This window comes from Electrophorus electricus, chromosome 11, assembly GCF_013358815.1.
Source record: "Electrophorus electricus isolate fEleEle1 chromosome 11, fEleEle1.pri, whole genome shotgun sequence".
Classification (NCBI taxonomy): Eukaryota; Metazoa; Chordata; class Actinopteri; order Gymnotiformes; family Gymnotidae; genus Electrophorus; species Electrophorus electricus.
Window position 1 is genome coordinate 1,609,347 of NC_049545.1, and position 17,359 is coordinate 1,626,705.

At 44.3% G+C, this 17,359-nt stretch overlaps 1 protein-coding gene across 2 annotated transcripts; it reads left to right on the plus strand.

Moving 5' to 3' along the window:
- The first annotated feature begins 5,346 nt into the window (after positions 1-5,346).
- On the plus strand, positions 5,347-16,844 carry cpz (carboxypeptidase Z). 2 transcript variants are annotated; one of them, XM_027027472.2, is made up of 11 exons: positions 5,347-5,516; positions 5,892-5,921; positions 7,292-7,666; positions 8,931-9,146; positions 9,417-9,652; positions 11,490-11,651; positions 11,887-12,045; positions 12,310-12,445; positions 14,078-14,217; positions 14,797-14,896; positions 15,616-16,844. In XM_027027472.2, exons 1-11 carry the CDS (start codon positions 5,432-5,434, stop codon positions 15,963-15,965), a joined length of 1,989 nt encoding a protein of 662 aa, XP_026883273.2. In that variant the 5' UTR covers positions 5,347-5,431; the 3' UTR covers positions 15,966-16,844. The 2 variants fall into 2 exon arrangements, with proteins under 2 accessions (XP_026883273.2, XP_026883274.2); XM_027027473.2 differs by having other exon boundaries at positions 9,417-9,613.
- The last annotated feature ends 515 nt before the right edge of the window (positions 16,845-17,359 follow it).

Genomic DNA, 17,359 nt, shown 5'->3' on the forward strand with positions numbered 1-17,359 from the left:
AGCTTTGACCATAATTTTGCTCATGCTGATAAACACACACACACACACACACACACACACACACACACACACACACACACACACACACACACACGTCTATAGCAGGCTGTGGTCCTTATCTTAAGGTTTAGAATATACACATACAATGACACTCATCAAGCTCCCTGTAGGCAAAGCTTCATATTTAATATTAACTAAATTAATCATGAGGGTTGCTCTGCCAGATATAGTGCACATGTAACCAGCTGGCATAGTCGTCTGAACTGGCAGCTAGTCTGTCTGCTTCTTTGATACCAAGAAACCCATTTAAGTTCATATGACAAGCAATGAAAACTGCAGAAATATTATAAATACAATATATATGAAATCCCCAAGCAGGAATGGCCATTTCAAATGGCAAATCTTAATTTGATGCCTGTAGGTCCTTTTTTTCTATAAGATATCTTCAGTTTAAAGCCAGCAGATTCAAAACCACCAGGTTGGCGGTGTGTGTGTGTGTGTGTGTGTGTGTGTGTGTGTGTGTGTGTGTGTGTGTGTGTGTGTGTGTGTGTGTGTGTGTGTGTAATTATCTTTCATTTTGTTCGCATGCTCTCTTAAATAGATTCTCTCAGAGGCAGGTTTTCGTTTTTTTCAAGTAATTTCAAGTCAATTCAAGTAATAACCATTATAGTCGTAATAACTGAGCTCCAATTTTACTCAAATGTTTAAATAAATATGCGATCACAAAATGCAGAACATTGATACTTCTTCACTGACGAAACGTCATGCATAATAAACAGACTGCACGTTTGTCAGAACGCGCCTGAGATTTTTCAGCGCGCGTGCTCACGGTGTTATTCACTGAATTCAAAAGCCCGACGTTCACGTCACATTCCGGACCTGATATTAGAGAGTACCGATACTCGGTAAATGTGCAAGTGCGTGTATATGTAAGTGTAAGTTATCATACACAAATGTAAGTAGTAGCCTAGTAGGCTAATAGGCCCTAACTAAACAAGTAGTGTAGATTTATGAATGGGGCTATGTCTGAGACTCAGTTGTCCCAATTGAAGTTGGGTAGTGGTAGCTCAGTGGTTAAGGTTCTTGACTTGTAAGCAGAAGGTTGCTGGTTCAAACTCTACCACTGTTGGGCCCCTGAGCAAGGCCCAAAACCCTCAGTTACTCAAGTTGTACTCACTCATAATTGTAAGTTGTGTCAGGTAATGAGGTTTTTGCTGGTATTAATGTGGAGGGACAGTGGCTAGCACATTTGTCTCTCAGCACTACGGTCTTGAGTTCAAGGCCCTATCTGGGTGGAGTTTCCATGTTCTTCCTGTTCTCTGTGTGGGTTACCTCTGATGTCTCTGGTTTTCTCCCACAGTCTAAAAACATGGAGGTTAGGCTGACTGGATACTCTAAATTGTCATGTGTGTCCAGTGATGCTTGGTGCTCTGTGTGTGTATGTCCAGTGATGGATGGTGCTCTGTGTGTGTATGTCCAGTGATGGTTGGTGCTCTGTGTATGTATGTCCAGTGATGGATGGTACTCTGTGTGTGTATGTCCAGTGATGGTTGGTGCTCTGTGTGTGTGTCCAGTGATGGTTGGTGCTCTGTGTATGTATGTCCAGTGATGGTTGGTGCTCTGTGTATGTATGTCCAGTGATGGTTGGTGCTCTGTGTATGTATGTCCTGTGATGGTTGGTGCTCTGTGTATGTATGTCCAGTGATGGTTGGTGCTCTGTGTGTGTGTCCACTGATGGGTGGTGCTCTGTGTGTGTGTGTCCAGTGATGGGTGGTGCTCTGTGTGTGTGTGTCCAGTGGTGGGTGGTGCTCTGTGTGTGTGTGTGTCCAGTGATGGGTGGTGCTCTGTGTGTGTGTGTCCAGTGATGGGTGGTGCTCTGTGTGTGTGTCCACTGATGGGTGGTGCTCTGTGTGTGTGTGTCCAGTGATGGGTGGTGCTCTGTGTGTGTGTGTCCAGTGGTGGGTGGTGCTCTGTGTGTGTGTGTGTCCAGTGATGGGTGGTGCCTTATCCTGGTCTGAACCTCCACCCCTGCACCTGCTGCAGTGCCCCAGGGGCTGTGGGTTCTAATTGAGAGTTCACTGTGTGCAAAATTGACTGCTGCTTCTCATCAGGTGTGTGAGTGTATAAAAAAGAATGATATTTGTAAAGCAACCTTGAGTTTGAGAAAGACGCTATATAAATGCAAATAATAATAATAATAATAATAATAATAATGTAGATTCTGCATTCTGTAATCAAAGCAAGCGTGAAGGATCATAATGGGCAAATAAGGTCGCCCAGTAACTGTAGGCCTGTCACGGAATGCTCGCCTCCCGCGAGTCACGTGGTTCGGTTCATCGTTTATAATACGTGTGAGTGCTGCTGTCATTTATGTTAATAAATGTTCGTCCCTGTCGAGGAAGTCTGTGCGTCCTGCCCCTCGCCCTACGGCACTTGGGCCAACACACGTTACAAGGCCAAGACCATATAGAGCTTTAAAAGTTAACAGCAGTAAATAATAATTAATACTGAACTTAACTGACAGCCAAAGTAGTGTTGATAATATAAGGCAAACATGGCTAAGTGTTCTGGTTCTGGTTAAACATTCTGGTTCACAGATTTGTAATACAGAGTGGGAGCAGGGCAGGTGTTCGCTGTGGTCCTGAGCCGAAGTTGGTGGGTCCTTCCTGCTGGATGGCCAATCACAAATATATCCAACAGGGCAACACAAACACAGAGGCAAGAGGTAGCACATTCAATCATGAGCAGCAACAACACATGGCTTAAGAACACCAGCTACCAGGTATACATGAGGAGCAGTTGAAATAATAACAGGTGGGAAAAACCAAGCAAGGGGCGGAGCAAACAGAACGAGGAAGCAAAGAAAAACTACAACATGAGACCTTGGGTTGCCAAGGAAACAGAGACTAAGCGTGACAAGATTGGACTTTTTTGCATTTGCTCAGTACACATACAGACAACAGAATGCAGCACTGTGCTGAACTCTGTAGTGTGAAATTCTGCAGAGTGCTAAATTCTTGAATTGAAGCCAGCGGTGACTGGTTCTAAGGACTGTTTTAGACATCTACTGGAGCATCCAGTCCAAATGATTGAATAATTACATCACATTAAATCTGTATGTGCTACAATATTGCCTACCGACAATATACCACAGAAGCATTTAACAAAGAAGTTGCACCAATCAGTTAGGGTGTGAGTTAACGTTTAATAAATTACTCAGCTGCATCTAAAATAACATGTTAATTCCTCTCTTCTGTCAGTTAATTCCTCAGACTGACAGAACTGATTCATCAGGGCAGATCAACCTTCACTGGCGGGTCGTCGGTAAGTGTCTGGTATAGCAGACCCTTTTGTCTATTCCCACTTGCGACACCAGTACAAAACGGCACTCATTGGCATAATGAATGGGATTATGGCCCATAACCAGTACACTTCCTCTGGCCTAAGCAACAGCTCATAAACAGAAATCAAATGCAGTCAGCAGAGGGTTAGCGAAATGCTAACGGATAAAGGAGAGAAAAAAGGAATGTCTCCTCACCGTCAGCTCTTAAATGTCCGAGTTCTTTGCACACAGCAGTGGAGTATGGACACTTAATGGTTAACTATTATAGACATTGACCATTTTCAAAAAGTGGATTGAAAATAAGATGAAGATATTCTCTGAAATGGTTTCTTTTTTGACATATCTATGGTTGACACGCCTGGTGGACAACACGCAGACAACATCCACCATTCTGAGATTTTAAAGAAAAAAACAATCAGACAGGCATTTAGTTACCGGTGGGTATTTAATGGGTTGGTTTTAAACCGCCTGTAACTGCACAGAGACAGAGTTTGACTATAAGTATTGTTGGTGGTGGTGCTTTTTTTGTGTGTGTGAACATCAGTAGTATCAAATATTCTCTCGAACCACAAAGCGTCAGTAATGAAGATCTTCAAATGCCGTGTTGTTTTTCAAACCTTTGGAAAAGCTCCATTCTGTGGGTGGCTGAAACCAGGATTTTGGTTGTCTTACATAGTTAGTATCAGGCTGTGTTGCCAGTGTACGTTTCTCCTGATGGATTATTTGCCCATTATGGCTTGGCTTGCTACAGTACCCCTAACCATGTCTGTTAGCTCCGGTTTCACTGTTCTCTTACCACAGACGGGAGCATGGTGCCATGGGCGACTTTTTCAATCGTTGAACTGGCTGCAATTTTTAAAGCACGTGCTGCCGTGCATTATATATTTGTATATACACGTTCAATAAATTAACACTCAGTAAAGTTTAAATATTATAATTGAGTGGCTCATACATGTGATTATTATATATAATCACTAAGTTTGTTTTTCTCTCTCTCTCTCTCTCTCTCTCTCTCTCTCTCTCTCTCTCTCACACACACACACACACACACACACACACACACATCTGCCTACATTTAACCATTTGCTGTCAGAGAAGCCAGTCGGTTTCTTGTCCAGTACCTCGTCTTCTCAAGACCAGACTACTTCACCTCACATGCCACTCAACCCTCACAGCTGATCCAGAATGCAGCTGCACAATTCCTCATCAATCTTCCCCGAGTTTACACGCAGTGTTCCCTCCACTGACTTCTTACAGTTACACACTTCAGATTTAAAAGTCTTATACGCATACCGTGCACACCATGACAAAAACAGACATGCCCCCTCCTACTTGTAAGCACTTGTGCCTCCCATATATTGTAGCCTTCAGGCAAAAGTCTTTTCTGTACTAGCGCCTAAATGGTGGACAGAACTCCCACTGCCTGACCAGGCACCCTGTGCAACACAGACTAAGGCTGAATTAATTGATACCTGCACATTTGCTAAATGCTGTAAGTGTAAATGCACTTTTGTTGCTGGACAAGTACTATCTATATATACATTCCAAGTGGCGACTCAGAGGCGGGAAAAGCGCTGTATCCCCAAGGGCTGTAAACGCGTGTGAGAAATAATCGATTCATCAGCCACCACTTTAGCAAAAGATAACTCGACCAGATAAGCGCACTGTAAAATGTCTACAGTTGACGAACAAATCTGAATGTAATTAGACATAAGATATAATGTTATGTCGCAAAAATTGTGCATATACAATTTCATTAGTTTGACTGATGATTGAGTTTTTTCATGTTAAAAGTTTTTTTTTTTCTCATGTGAGGAGTAAACCTCAACAATCCACGAAAAAGTTTATACTACTTGAATAAGTATCGTACAGGATAACTATTCCAAACTTTTAAAAACCATCGTTTGTCTATACTTGTATAATAGCGTAAAGGATCCTAGTAACACGCTCCGGAAAAGCGTGGCGCGGACGCCCACGCGGCGCTGTAATCTGATCGCCTGTTTGCGTCGCGTGGACTCTCGTCCTCCACAAAGGAGCGTGTCCTCGTGCAGTGGCGCGCGCCACATCGCTCTGCGCGTGCGGTGGACGATGCTCCGAGCCGGGGTGCTTTTGACTCTTGTGGCGGCGTGCTGCTGCGTCCCACCGCGGTGCGAGCAGACAGAGGCGGCTTTAGGTGATGTATGCCACTGCTCAGGGAGCGCAGCACTTCTTAAGCTTTTCTCTGCTTCTCTCTAATGTGCGCTTCAAGCTAACGGTTGTAGGGTTCAGCTTCATTTCTGCAACATTTGCTTGTCAAAGCATTCGACTCGGAATAGTTAGGCAGTAATATAACAATGTAATATGCATAAGCAACGATATAGGATTTTAGATTCTAGTCAGCATTTCTTTGTCTGTAAACTAGGCTGACCCTGGGTATAACGCTGCTGACAAAAATCGTTTTTACTGTTACAACTGTTAGAGCTGCACTCTGCTGCCAACTACCGTTGAATGTTGGAGCTGCCCAAGTAAATTCACCTAGATTAACATGTACCTTTCTCTCGTATTACAGGAACATGCAAGGTATCAGGCGCAGAGAAACGTAAGCAACGCACCTATCTATGTTTCATCATTTGACTAAGTTCTAAATATTTGCACCATTTTATTCAGCTGCTGTAGTACAGCGACGTAGGTGAGCAGTGTTGCCTGCATTCAGTCAGCGAAACTCACGGTGGTTTTCATGGATGCCTTGTGCTCCCTGGAAGTCGGTTCAGCGTCTAAAGCTGAGTTAAAATGGAGGTCATGACTTTTTGCCTAGAAGCCATGGAGCACAAAACATCACAAATGCGATCTGACATGTCTGCTGAGACAAGGAGGAGAGTGGGGGGGGGGGGGGGGGGGAGAGAGAGAGAGAGAGAGAGAGAGAGAGAGAGAGAATGACTGAATTGTAAGCCCTAAGGTGATCAGAGATTGACAGGTAAATAATGGTGGGACGTTTGGCTTTTACATTCCATTTTAAAGCAAAATGTTAAATTATTCTTCTCTGTACCTTAACATTTTATTATAGAAACTCATAGGAACACATATATGAGATTAAAAATAAGATTGCACTTTAATTATTGGAGTCATTAAATAATTGTCTGATAAAAGGTTTTAGGCTCGTAACCACTTAAAACTACACAGACACAGAGAGTCTTTAAGAATAGCTCCATGTTAGTATTAACTGCTATGTGAGGAAGGACCCAGAAATGGAATTGTTGTGTTTAAACGTAACAACAGTATTCCTGGACAATCAGTACCAGCCGTCCCCTCCGTACTCAGTAATGCGATGTCTCCCTGTCCTCAGTAATGTGATGTCTCCCTGTCCTCAGTAATGTGATGTCTCCCTGTCCTCAGTAATGCGATGTCTCCCTGTCCTCAGTAATGCGATGTCTCCCTGTCCTCAGTAATGTGATGTCTCCCTGTCCTCAGTAATGCGATGTCTCCCTGTCCTCAGTAATGCGATGTCTCCCTGTCCTCAGTAATGCGATGTCTCCCTGTCCTCAGTAATGCGATGTCTCCCTGTCCTCAGTAATGCGATGTCTCCCTGTCCTCAGTAATGCGATGTCTCCCTGTCCTCAGTAATGCGATGTCTCCCTGTCCTCAGTAATGCGATGTCTCCCTGTCCTCAGTAATGCGATGTCTCCCTGTCCTCAGTAATGCGATGTCTCCCTGTCCTCAGTAATGCGATGTCTCCCTGTCCTCAGTAATGCGATGTCTCCCTGTCCTCAGTAATGCGATGTCTCCCTGTCCTCAGTAATGCGATGTCTCCCTGTCCTCAGTAATGCGATGTCTCCCCTGTCCTCAGTAATGCGATGTCTCCCTGTCCTCAGTAATGCGATGTCTCCCTGTCCTCAGTAATGCGATGTCTCCCTGTTCTCAGTAATGCGATGTCTCCCTGTCCTCAGTAATGCGATGTCTCCCTGTCCTCAGCACAGTGCATGGAGATGGTGCTCAGCTACTGCCAGGATGTGCCCTACAAGCAGACCATGTTCCCCAACCTGGTGGGCCAGCAGTCGCGACCGGAGGCGGAGCTGAGCGCTGAGTACCTGTTACTGAGCGTGCTCCATGGCCTGCTGAACGGCGAGTGCTCACCGGAGCTTCGCCTGCTGGGCTGCTCTGTGCTGGCGCCGCAATGCCAGGTGGGCGTGCTCCGCAAGCCCTGTCGCAGCTCGTGTGAGGCGGTCCGCCGAAGTTGCGCGCACGCCTTCGAGGCCATCGGCATGGCCTGGCCCTACTTCCTGGACTGCGACCGCTTCTTCGTCAGCAACGAGGAGGGATGCTACGACCCCCTGGCTGAGCTCAGAGGTACAGGCAACGGAGGCTTGTTTGTTTACACTGAGGGGTTGAAAAATAGGCAAAAGTGATAATAGTTCTTTGCTCCCAGAAAATGTAACTTACGGCACAGTAAAGAGTTGAAATGGCATTGCTGGGGTACAAAGTGTAGCTCCAGTCCTCTCATAGTGGAACTTAATATATTTTAATAGTTGTAGGGTTAGTTGTAGGGTTACTGCATTGTTGGCAGCATGGTGTTTGCGGTATTTTTCTCAGATAAACATAACATTTAATTTCGGACAGTGTAGAGTAGGAAACACTTTGATGCCAAGGAGCGCAGGTGTATACACAGCACAGCTGTTTAAATATCACTTTAAGCACCTGCAGACAAACCTGGCCAACAGTATTCCACTGAACCTGCTTTTTGGAATCCCTTCATGTATCTTCACAAGGGTGTAGTATTTGAAACATTTTATTTTCTAGTAGTCCAAAACAGGCAAATACCATCATACACTGAAGAGTGTCAATGCTCAATTCCAGGCAACACGAAGCAGTGGGCAGGAGAGCCTATGTACTGTGATGGAGAGGTTTGGGATGTCTGGGATGAAGGAGCAGTGTGACGGAGAGGGTTGGGATATCTGGGATGATGGAGCAGTGTGACGGAGAGGGTTGGGATGTCTGGGATGATGGAGCAGTGTGACGGACAGGGTTGGGATGTCTGGGATGATGGAGCAGTGTGACGGAGAGGGTTGGGATGTCTGGGATGATGGAGTAGTGTGACGGAGAGGGTTGGGATGTCTGGGATGATGGAGCAGTGTGACGGAGAGCGTTGGGATGTCTGGGATGATGGAGCAGTGTGACGGAGAGGGTTGGGATGTCTGGGATGATGGAGCAGTGTGACGGAGAGCGTTGGGATGTCTGGGATTATGGAGCAGTGTGACGGAGAGCGTTGGGATGTCTGGGATGATGGAGCAGTGTGACGGAGAGGGTTGGGATGTCTGGGATGATGGAGCAGTGTGACGGAGAGGGCTGGGATGTCTGGGATGATGGAGCAGTGTGACGGAGAGGGCTGGGATGTCTGGGATGATGGAGCAGTGTGACGGAGAGGGTTGGGATGTCTGGGATGATGGAGCAGTGTGACGGAGAGCGTTGGGATGTCTGGGATGATGGAGCAGTGTGACGGAGAGGGTTGGGATGTCTGGGATGATGGAGCGGTGTGATGGAGAGGGTTGGGATGTCCTTCCCCTGCATCTTGCTTTTTCTATATTGCTGTCTTCAACTCATTGTGTTCTCCCAGCCAGACAAGATGTAGCTTTCGCAAACATCTCTGACGGTGGTCAGTCCACTGTTCTCCAATTCACCTACCACTCAAACGCCCAGATGTTCAGCATCCTGAAGAAGACAGCGGCCAAATGTCCGCAGATCTCCCGGACCTACAGCATCGGCCGCAGTGTGGAGGGCAAGGACCTGCTGGTTATCGAGTTCTCCAATAACCCTGGACAACACGACCTATGTGAGCAGTCCAACTCCTTCTATTCATGGACCTTATGTAGAAAGACACTGTTGGTTTTGACTCTGTAACATGAAAGTTCTTGCAACACAAAGACTAACAAAGACTCATCTTAATGCCACAGTACTTTTTGGAAGGAAGGTTCAAAGATGTAGCCGTTGGTTCTAAATCTTGCTTGTTGTTCACAGTACACTGGCATACACAATATCTCAATATACTGTGATAGTGTGTATGTTTCAGACTCATACTTTTTCTTCCTGCACTGCCCTCTAGTGGAACCAGAGGTCAAATTCATCGGGAACATGCACGGGAACGAGGTGCTGGGTCGCCAGCTGCTCGTCTACCTGGCTCAGTACCTGTGCTCAGAGTACCTGCTGGGCAACGAGCGTATCCAGACCATCATCAACAGCACGCGTATCCACCTGCTGCCCTCTATGAACCCAGACGGATACGAGATCGCCGCCTCTGAGGTAGCCGATAGCAACGACCCCGAAAACACCAACCAGGAAGTAAATACACCGCTGCCGGTCCGTCTGCCCTTCTGTCCGTCGTCTTGTCGGCCGACTGACCATGCCGTCCAGCTCCCTCCACCAGCACAGGTCCCTGGAGCAGAGTGGGGGTTGTCGTCAAGACAACTATGGTTTTGTAGCTGCGTAGTAACTGCAGGCGAGTTGCCAAGTTCACATTACTTGCTGCTCCAGATTTGATTCAATGACTTCAGCAGCTCACAGTGAGCCGAACGTAACAGGCTGTAGAAAGCGTGGAGAGTGGACCACTGGTACAGGGAGCCTCGACTAATGAGTGGGTCATTCTGTAGCCATTTCACTGAACTTTCTTTGTCATATAACCCTCAGTAGTAGCCTCACGTTAACTTGAGATGTACCACCATTGCTGTGTCATTGAAATGATCAGCATGGATTATGGTTCAGTTTAAACAGTGCAAACTATTCACACCTGAGTCTGTGCAAGCTGACATCTCTGTAACAGCATGTTACATATTGTCACTAATCCTACAAACCCTACGGTGTTAAACTGTAAAGTTGGGCTTGCAGGTGTCAGCTTTGCATTGGTTGTGTGGGTCAGCCTGTTCTGGAGAAGTCACTAATCTATCAGATTTGACTGCTAGTAGTTTCTCGTAGCTCTCGTTGGAACATATCTTTCAAACCCACAGTACACAATTGCTTAATGTTTTTATCTTTGTATTAATATTAAATTGACATTGGCAGATAGGAATTTTGGGCCCTGTGTATAGAATTAAGATCAAGAAACGTAATCCATAGAATTAATTTTAAAAAGTCATCCAGCGAAACATCTGGGTTACATCTTTCTGTGTTCACATCACAAAGTGATACAGAAAATTCAACCAGGATAATAAATGGGATTAAAATTACATGAAGTGTGAGAAAAGCTGGTATTGGAATGCCCAGTTCTGCAGGTTTGGCACCCAGGTAAAGGTGTGAGTGATGGCACATGGCAGTGTGTTATGGTCCTTACCTGACCTTCACCTCACTGCAGCGGGCGGTAGTTATTAACATAAGAGGAGCTGTAAAATTGGACCGTGCATGATGTGCAATATCATTTGCATATCATTCTGCATGATATGCAAGTATCTGGGGAAACCCCTTACCCTAAACTGGAATTTAAAGGGATGTTGTTGCATGTTAAATCAAAACCAGAATTGACAGATATAGTTGGAAAGGGTAAGGCTGAACTAGGTTGATTTGTTCTAGCCAGCATCTCTGTCAGATTGAAGTATTTTGTTCTGTTTTTTTACATTGCCATCTGTATCGTCTCTGCTCCTTGGCTTATCTTTTTAATGGCATGGTGAATTACTGTCTGGCTTTCACACTCTTTCCCACAGTTCACTCACTCGCACTGGGACTGACTCACTGCCTTGTCTGTTGTTGGTTGCTTCCAGGAATGCATGCTAAGGAGTTTTGTGTCAAATCAAAAGCCAATTGGCCTCATTAATTCTGCACAAAAGTCACATAACATGCAGTAACAGTTAGTCCGATTAAATAGAAACATCTGCTGACTTCTGTTGGAATGCAAGTCCCAGTCCTGCACTATCACAATTCCTTAACATGTTCATAATGTTCAAATTTAAGTCAAAACAAGTTAATGAAAAACTGATCCTATTTTGTCAGTTAAAATAATATTTGGAGATACAGAAATAGTTCTGCTTTAGGCACCAGCTCACAAGCTGTTAAATATATTAAAACAATATGAAGGTAAGTATTTAGAAAGGGGTGTTAAACCCAGACTATAATATACAGAGAGTCTCTGAGTGAAACCCTTTTGAAAAGTCTTAACATCTGTCTGGGGGTTTGGTTGTGGAATGTTTAGGGTCACCTGTATAACGGCTGGACCAGTGGCAGAGCCAACGCACAGAACCTTGACCTGAACCGCAACTTCCCTGACCTCACATCCGTCTACTACAACCGACGGCGTTTCAAACGTTTCCGCAGTGACCATATCCCCATCCCGGACTCCTATTGGATGAGCAAGGTGCACACAGAGTAGCAAGCATACCAGTGCACTCTTATAACTGTTACGAAGCAGCGCTGTAACTTCTGGCCAGTACTCTGAACTCCCAGTGCTGAAGGGTTCAGAAACTTCATGGTGGAACGCATATAAATCAGCTTGTGTACAGTGTGACATCCTGGTCTCATTTTGCAGTTGTGCTACAAAAGCTTTGAAAAGGGATGTTGGATATAGCTTTGCTCACATCTCCTTTTTCCAGGTTGCTCCAGAGACATACGCAGTGATGAAATGGATCCGGTCCATCCCCTTCGTGCTCTCTGCCAGCCTGCATGGAGGGGAACTGGTCATCTCCTACCCCTTTGACTTCTCCAGACACCCTCTCGAGGAGAAGATGTTCTCCCCCACGCCGGACGAGCAGGTTCGAACTCAGATGAGGGTAACGTCAGCGTTCCCAGTACTGCACAGTTTGGTGCTTTTTCCCCTGCTTCAACACACATTAACACACTCATTAGTACATCAGCGAGACCCAAACCAGGTGTGCTTGGCATGGAGGGCGCTGATGCGTCATTAGCGTCGCGCTAAACCAACATCTGAACGCAGACGTGAATCATTTCATATCCACAGTGCTTTCTGCAGCACTCGAGTGTGTGGTGTCGGGATGACGGAGCATCTCTGTGTGCAGGTTTTTAAGCAGCTTGCCAGGACCTACGCAGATGCTCATGCCACCATGTCCAGCAATGACACACAGCGATGTGGAGCTTCGTTTGCCAATAACGGAGGCATCGTCAACGGAGCTTTGTGGTACAGCTTTGCTGGAGGTACAAGCCAGCGTTAACGGGGCCAGCACTAGGGACCGATCCCAAGGGCACTTTACAGTTGCACAAAAAATTTTAAAACTGTATACTTATACTGTATATATATATATATATATATATATATATATATATATATAATATAATTATACAATATATACACTGCCTGGCCAAAAAAAGGTCACACACTCTAATATTTCGTTGGACCGCCTTTAGCTTTGATTACGGTACGCATTCACTGTGGCATCGTTTCCACAAGCTTCTGCAATGTCACAACATTTATTTCGTCTAGACTTGCATTAATTTTTTCCCCAAGAGCTTGCATTGATGATGGGAGATTTGGACCACTGTGCAAAGTCTTCTCCAGAACATCCCAAAGATTCTCAATGGGGTTCAGGTCTGGACTCCGTGGTGGCCAATCCATGTGTGAAAATGATGTCTCATGCTCCCTGAACCACTCTTTCACAATTTGAGCCCGATGAATCCTGGCATTGTCATCTTGGAATATGCCCGTGCCATCGGGGAAGAAAAAATCCATTGATGGAATAACCTGGTCGTTCAGTATATTCAGGTAGTCAGCTGACCTCATTCTTTGGACACATAACGTTGCTGAACCTAGACTTGACCAACTGCAGCAACTCCAGATCATAGCACTGCCCCCACAGGCTTGTACGGTAGGCACTAGGCATGATGGGTGCATCACTTCAGCCATCACTCTGGAACAGGGTAAATCTGGACTCATCAAACCACATGACCTTCATCCATTGCTCCAGAGTCCAATCTTTATGCTCCCTAGAAAACTGAAGCTGTTTTTGCCAGTTAGCCTCACTGACAAGTGGTTTTCTTAAGGCTACACAGCTGTATAGTCCCAATCCATTGTGTTCCCTTTGCGTTGTGCGTGTGGAAATGTTCTTACTTTCACTATTAAACATATCCCTGAGTTCTACTGTTGTTTTCCTACAATTTGATTTCACCATACATTTAAAGTGATTGCCGATCACGATCATTCAAGATTTTTTTCTGACCACATTCCTTCCTCGAAGGTAATGTTTCCCTACTGTCCTTCCACTTTTTAATAATGTGTTGGACCGTTCTTAACCCGATTTTAGTAGTTTCAGCAATCTGTTTAGATGTTTTCCTGCTTGATGTATGCCAATAATTGGACCCTTCTGAAACAGATGAACATCTTTTCCGGGACCACAGGATGTCTTTCAACATGGTTGTTTAACAAACGAGAAGCTACTCACTGCATCAGTTAGTGTTAAATAACTTGTTGCCATCTGAAACATAATCACCCATGCAGTAATTATCCAATGGGAGGCTCTTACCTATTTGCTTAGTTAAATCCAGGTGGTGACCTTTTTTTGGCCATGCAGTGTAAAAAACCTATAAAATGTTAATACTCTATACTTATACTGTATAAAACAAAACCTTATATAATACATTTAAAAAATTGTACTGTATATAAAAAACCTATAAGATGGTAATACTGTTTACTTGTACTGTATGTGTTCCAGTTTATTTTCTAGAAGCAGATTAAGCATGCGACCTAAACTGAGACTGTGCTAAATGTGGATTGATCACTGGAAGTCAAGTCTGTACCCCAGTTTGTAATCCATCTCTGGGTCTGTGTGTTAGGCATGTCGGACTTCAACTACCTGCACAGTAACTGCCTGGAGTTGACGGTGGAGCTGGGCTGTGATAAGTTCCCTGCTGAGGAGGAGCTGTACCCTGAATGGCTCAGGAACAAGGAGGCCCTGCTCAGTTTCATGGAGTCCGTGAGTCTCCTGCCCTCACTGCTGTGTTAATGATGGGGTTTACTGACTCATTGGTTTACCAACTAATATGTGAACTAATTGATCAATTACTGGGACAGTTCATCTAAAATAGTATGTCAGAGAGTGTTACAATTTCCATCAAGTATGAATGTTCCACCTTATATATTTTCAATTGTTTATTGGACTCAAAGGGCAAAACACTAAAATATAAAGCTGAATTTGTATGTGTGTATATATATATATATATATATATATATATATATATATATATATATATAAAATATAAAGATCAGTTTATAATTGCTGTATGGAAATGTCAGTAGTTCCAAGCTTGTTAAATGAACAGAGTTCACCACTAGATGGCGGTAGTGTAACATGGTTTAACCAATACTCTTACTACACTGCAAGGCAGTTTATTTATTTATTGAAAATTTTAAGATGATACCGATTATGATTGGTTGTTAATACAAAATAAATTACCTAAAACTTTGAAACTACAAGAGGACCGAGCAGTGTTTGAGATGAATTTGAGTCCAAGTTTGAGTGCTGTTCACGGAGCTCATGGATGCTGTGCCGTAGGTCCACAGAGGTATAAAGGGCACTGTGAAAGACACAGATGGAAATGGAATCAAAGGAGCCATTATATCTGTTAAAGGGATACGACACGATGTCACAACAGGTAATTCCTGTGGGAGGAAAAAAAAAGGCTGGATTTGGGATGTGCAGACCGATCTCATACCACATTCATGGGCAGAGATGCTGCTTTGAGACATTTATGTATGTGAAGAACAACACTAGCTGTTTATGCTCATGAATGGTCGTGTTAAGGTTACACCTACACTTGGTTAAATCTTAATGTTCCTAAAGGAACTATATATAAAGTAAACCAGTAATTGTGGGCTTTTTGCACAATTTGCATTATAATAAGTACTAAAGTGCTTTAATTTGATAATGGTCCTCACTGCATTCTTAAAATAAACATTCCCTTTTGTCATGCTTTGAAGGGACTTTGAACCAGTGACATGAGTTTAATGTTGGCAAAGAAACCCTATTATGAATCCTTTATGTAGTGAAGTTGTTCTTACCATTGAAATTGAATCTTACTTAATCAGCGATTTGTAAGGCTACCACAGCAAAATATTTATATTTTTTACCTTCTTATTAAGATTAATTAAAAAAGAAATGAAAGCTAGAACATTTAGAGGCTTTAAACCTAGTTCACAAAGTCAGGGTCCGTTGGTCTGCACTGTGGAGATCAGCCAATGAAGGGCTCGAACTCCCTGTTTTATCCTTCACCGCTACTGCTTTGCCATTTTTCTCCGACTAGCTGAAACCTTCCCTGTAAATGTCTGACATGGTACGGGTAAAACGCCCCTGCACCTCTGCTCTCGTCTCCAGCCGACGACGGTGACTACTGGCGGCTGCTGAACTCGGGCGTGTACATCGTAAGCGCTGTCGCCCCCGGCTACTCGAGGGTGGCAAAGCGCATCCGACTGCCTGCCAGGATGCAGAGGACGGGCCGAGTGGACTTCGTGCTGAAGAGGGTGCTGGTGGAACCGGATCTCGACTACTTCAGCATCCCAGAGCTGGAGAACTACGAGCGCTTCGACCCCTTTAACCAGTTTGGGCAGCAGGACGGGGCAGAGCCTGCGGAGCCCAATGAGGACAGGAGCGAGAAGCCCTGGTGGTGGGCTTACTTCAGCCAGATGGGCATATCCACCCCTACCTGGCTTCTCAGGAACTACTAGCCGATCCGCTTTGCTGACGAGGATCTCGTATCTTGAGCAGTGATAGAACCTCCATTTGCCCACACACTGCTGATGTCCTGGAGTAGCTACTCAGCCTCTGTCCAGTTCTTGGGTAAAGTGAGGCTATTACTTTGTTGCTTACAAATATCCAATACTTTATATGTTAGGAGGCGGGGCTTGATTTGGGACTGCAATGTCATAAGCAATAGTAACTTGATCCTTTTTTAAAATGTTGAGAGCATCAAACCCCTAGCAAAAGATGGAAATATGGCAGCTAAACATTCTTGTCTAGTGGTAGCTCAGTGGTTAAGCTGTTTGACTTGTAATTGGAAGGTTGCTGGTTTGAGTCCTGCTGCTGTCAAGTTGCCACTGTTTGGCCCCTGAGCAAGACCCTGAAGTTGTACTCTTTCATAATTGTATATCACTTTGGAAAGCGTCAGCTAAATGCTGTAAATGTTTTGCTGGGGTAAGACTATAAAACATGTCTGCATCGCTATGCAGGCTATATTTCTCATGTTATAAATTGTTCCGTCAAACCTCTTTGGACCGGAGTTGGAGAATGATGCATCAGTCCTCTTTCATTTATGTGGAAATTATATACAAAGCTGTTTAATTAGAGAACTCAGTCTTTTATTAACTACAACGTGATATTTGTACTGAAAAAAACCTCTGGAGAAAGAACATGAAATGCCATACGTCTGAGCTCTGAGGGTTTGTGCACTTTAAAGCATTTCTTGAACAAACTGTATGCCTACTAGCAAGAGAAGATCTTGCTGGCCTAAGTGTAAAACATATATCCCTTTTAATGAGTATATGCAAACAAATCACCAAAGTTGTATAGTTATTTTGTATCACGATGATTAAAAATATTGCAATATCCAGTCTGTCCTGTGTTTGGCATTAGTCTGCTTGTCTTTCTGTTAGTAATCATATTACCACTGGGTGTGAGCAAAGGTTGGAGAAAGCATGTGCAAGCAGGCGTTCAAATGGAGATGCGCGCGTGCGCTAGCATTTGCAGTTTGCTTGGTTTTGCTCCATTAAACCGTTCTGATGGAGAAACAAAAGACTCCGTTTGTGAGGTTTTTCTCCTTTGCTCTGTTAACCATGAAGGTAGGTTTACAGTAGTGATTCCAACTCCCCAAACTAAGCTCCTAGACATCGACTACAAATGAACTGCTAAATCACAAAACACTTACACTAATTAAAATGGAGGAATATAAAACAAACCATTTTCCCCCCCGATAACCACGTAGGTTGCGATGGTTTGTTGCAAAAGCGTTTGTGTCAACGATTGATATTGATGCATCTACTCTGCATGTCTGAAGGCCTGTTATATCAGATTTAACTGTCGCAAAGCAGACGCTTGTTCTTTTATGTGGATATGCTTTTTAAAA